Raw genomic sequence first — 603 nt, 5'->3', positions numbered from 1 at the left:
CCCGTCTTGCCCGAGGCCGGTTGGGGTGCTGCACAGCGCCCGCCGGGGCTGCAGGCAGGTACTAGACAGCAAGCAGGGAGTGAGCGACGGTGTTTCCAAACACCCCAAGGTATTTCTCTGAATTTCAGCATCCCCAGATGTTTGTGGCCATGGCCTGCAACAGCAGGGAGAAAGCTGAAATACCTGGGGGTGGATAATTCTCTTCTTGCTTAGGAAGAGAAGCAAAAACACCGCTTTGTCCTTCTATAAGTTTGAGAGTGAGTAAATTTGGGGAGAGCATCACACCCCAGCCCTGACTCCCCGCTGCCCAGGCCCTAGGCTTCTCCACGCCAGCAGAGACAAGCGGGAGACCCCCTCAGCACTCCCAGCCGGGACTGAGTTTTGGAGAAGGACCCCCTTCGCTGCGGGAAGGGGAGACGCTACCTGAAATGATCCACCTGGTTGAGGATGAAGATGTGATGGCGGATCCTCTTCTTGCTCAGGAAGCGGTGCATGTAGGGCACGAAGGTCAGCAGCTCCTCGAAGCGCTCTCGGAAGGGGACGAGCAGCGCCAGGCGATGGGGACCCCAAGACGGCTCGTCCTCCTCCTCCTCCGCCGGCGGC

At 59.4% G+C, this 603-nt stretch overlaps 1 protein-coding gene across 1 annotated transcript in view; it reads right to left on the bottom strand.

Annotated features, from left to right (window-relative positions):
• The window catches only part of B4GALT7 (xylosylprotein beta 1,4-galactosyltransferase, polypeptide 7), a 3,220-nt gene that overhangs the window by 1,653 nt on the left and 964 nt on the right, over window positions 1–603 (bottom strand). The window contains exon 2 of the mRNA XM_009893772.1: window positions 424–587. Within this exon, the coding sequence (XP_009892074.1) occupies window positions 424–587 (164 nt within the window). The remainder of the gene's footprint in view (window positions 1–423; window positions 588–603) is intronic.

This window comes from Charadrius vociferus, unplaced genomic scaffold, assembly GCF_000708025.1.
Source record: "Charadrius vociferus isolate BGI_N301 unplaced genomic scaffold, ASM70802v2 scaffold1041, whole genome shotgun sequence".
Lineage (NCBI taxonomy): Eukaryota > Metazoa > Chordata > Aves > Charadriiformes > Charadriidae > Charadrius > Charadrius vociferus.
The sequence above is the reverse complement of the archived record's forward strand: the minus strand, read 5'-3'. Positions and strand labels throughout refer to the sequence as shown.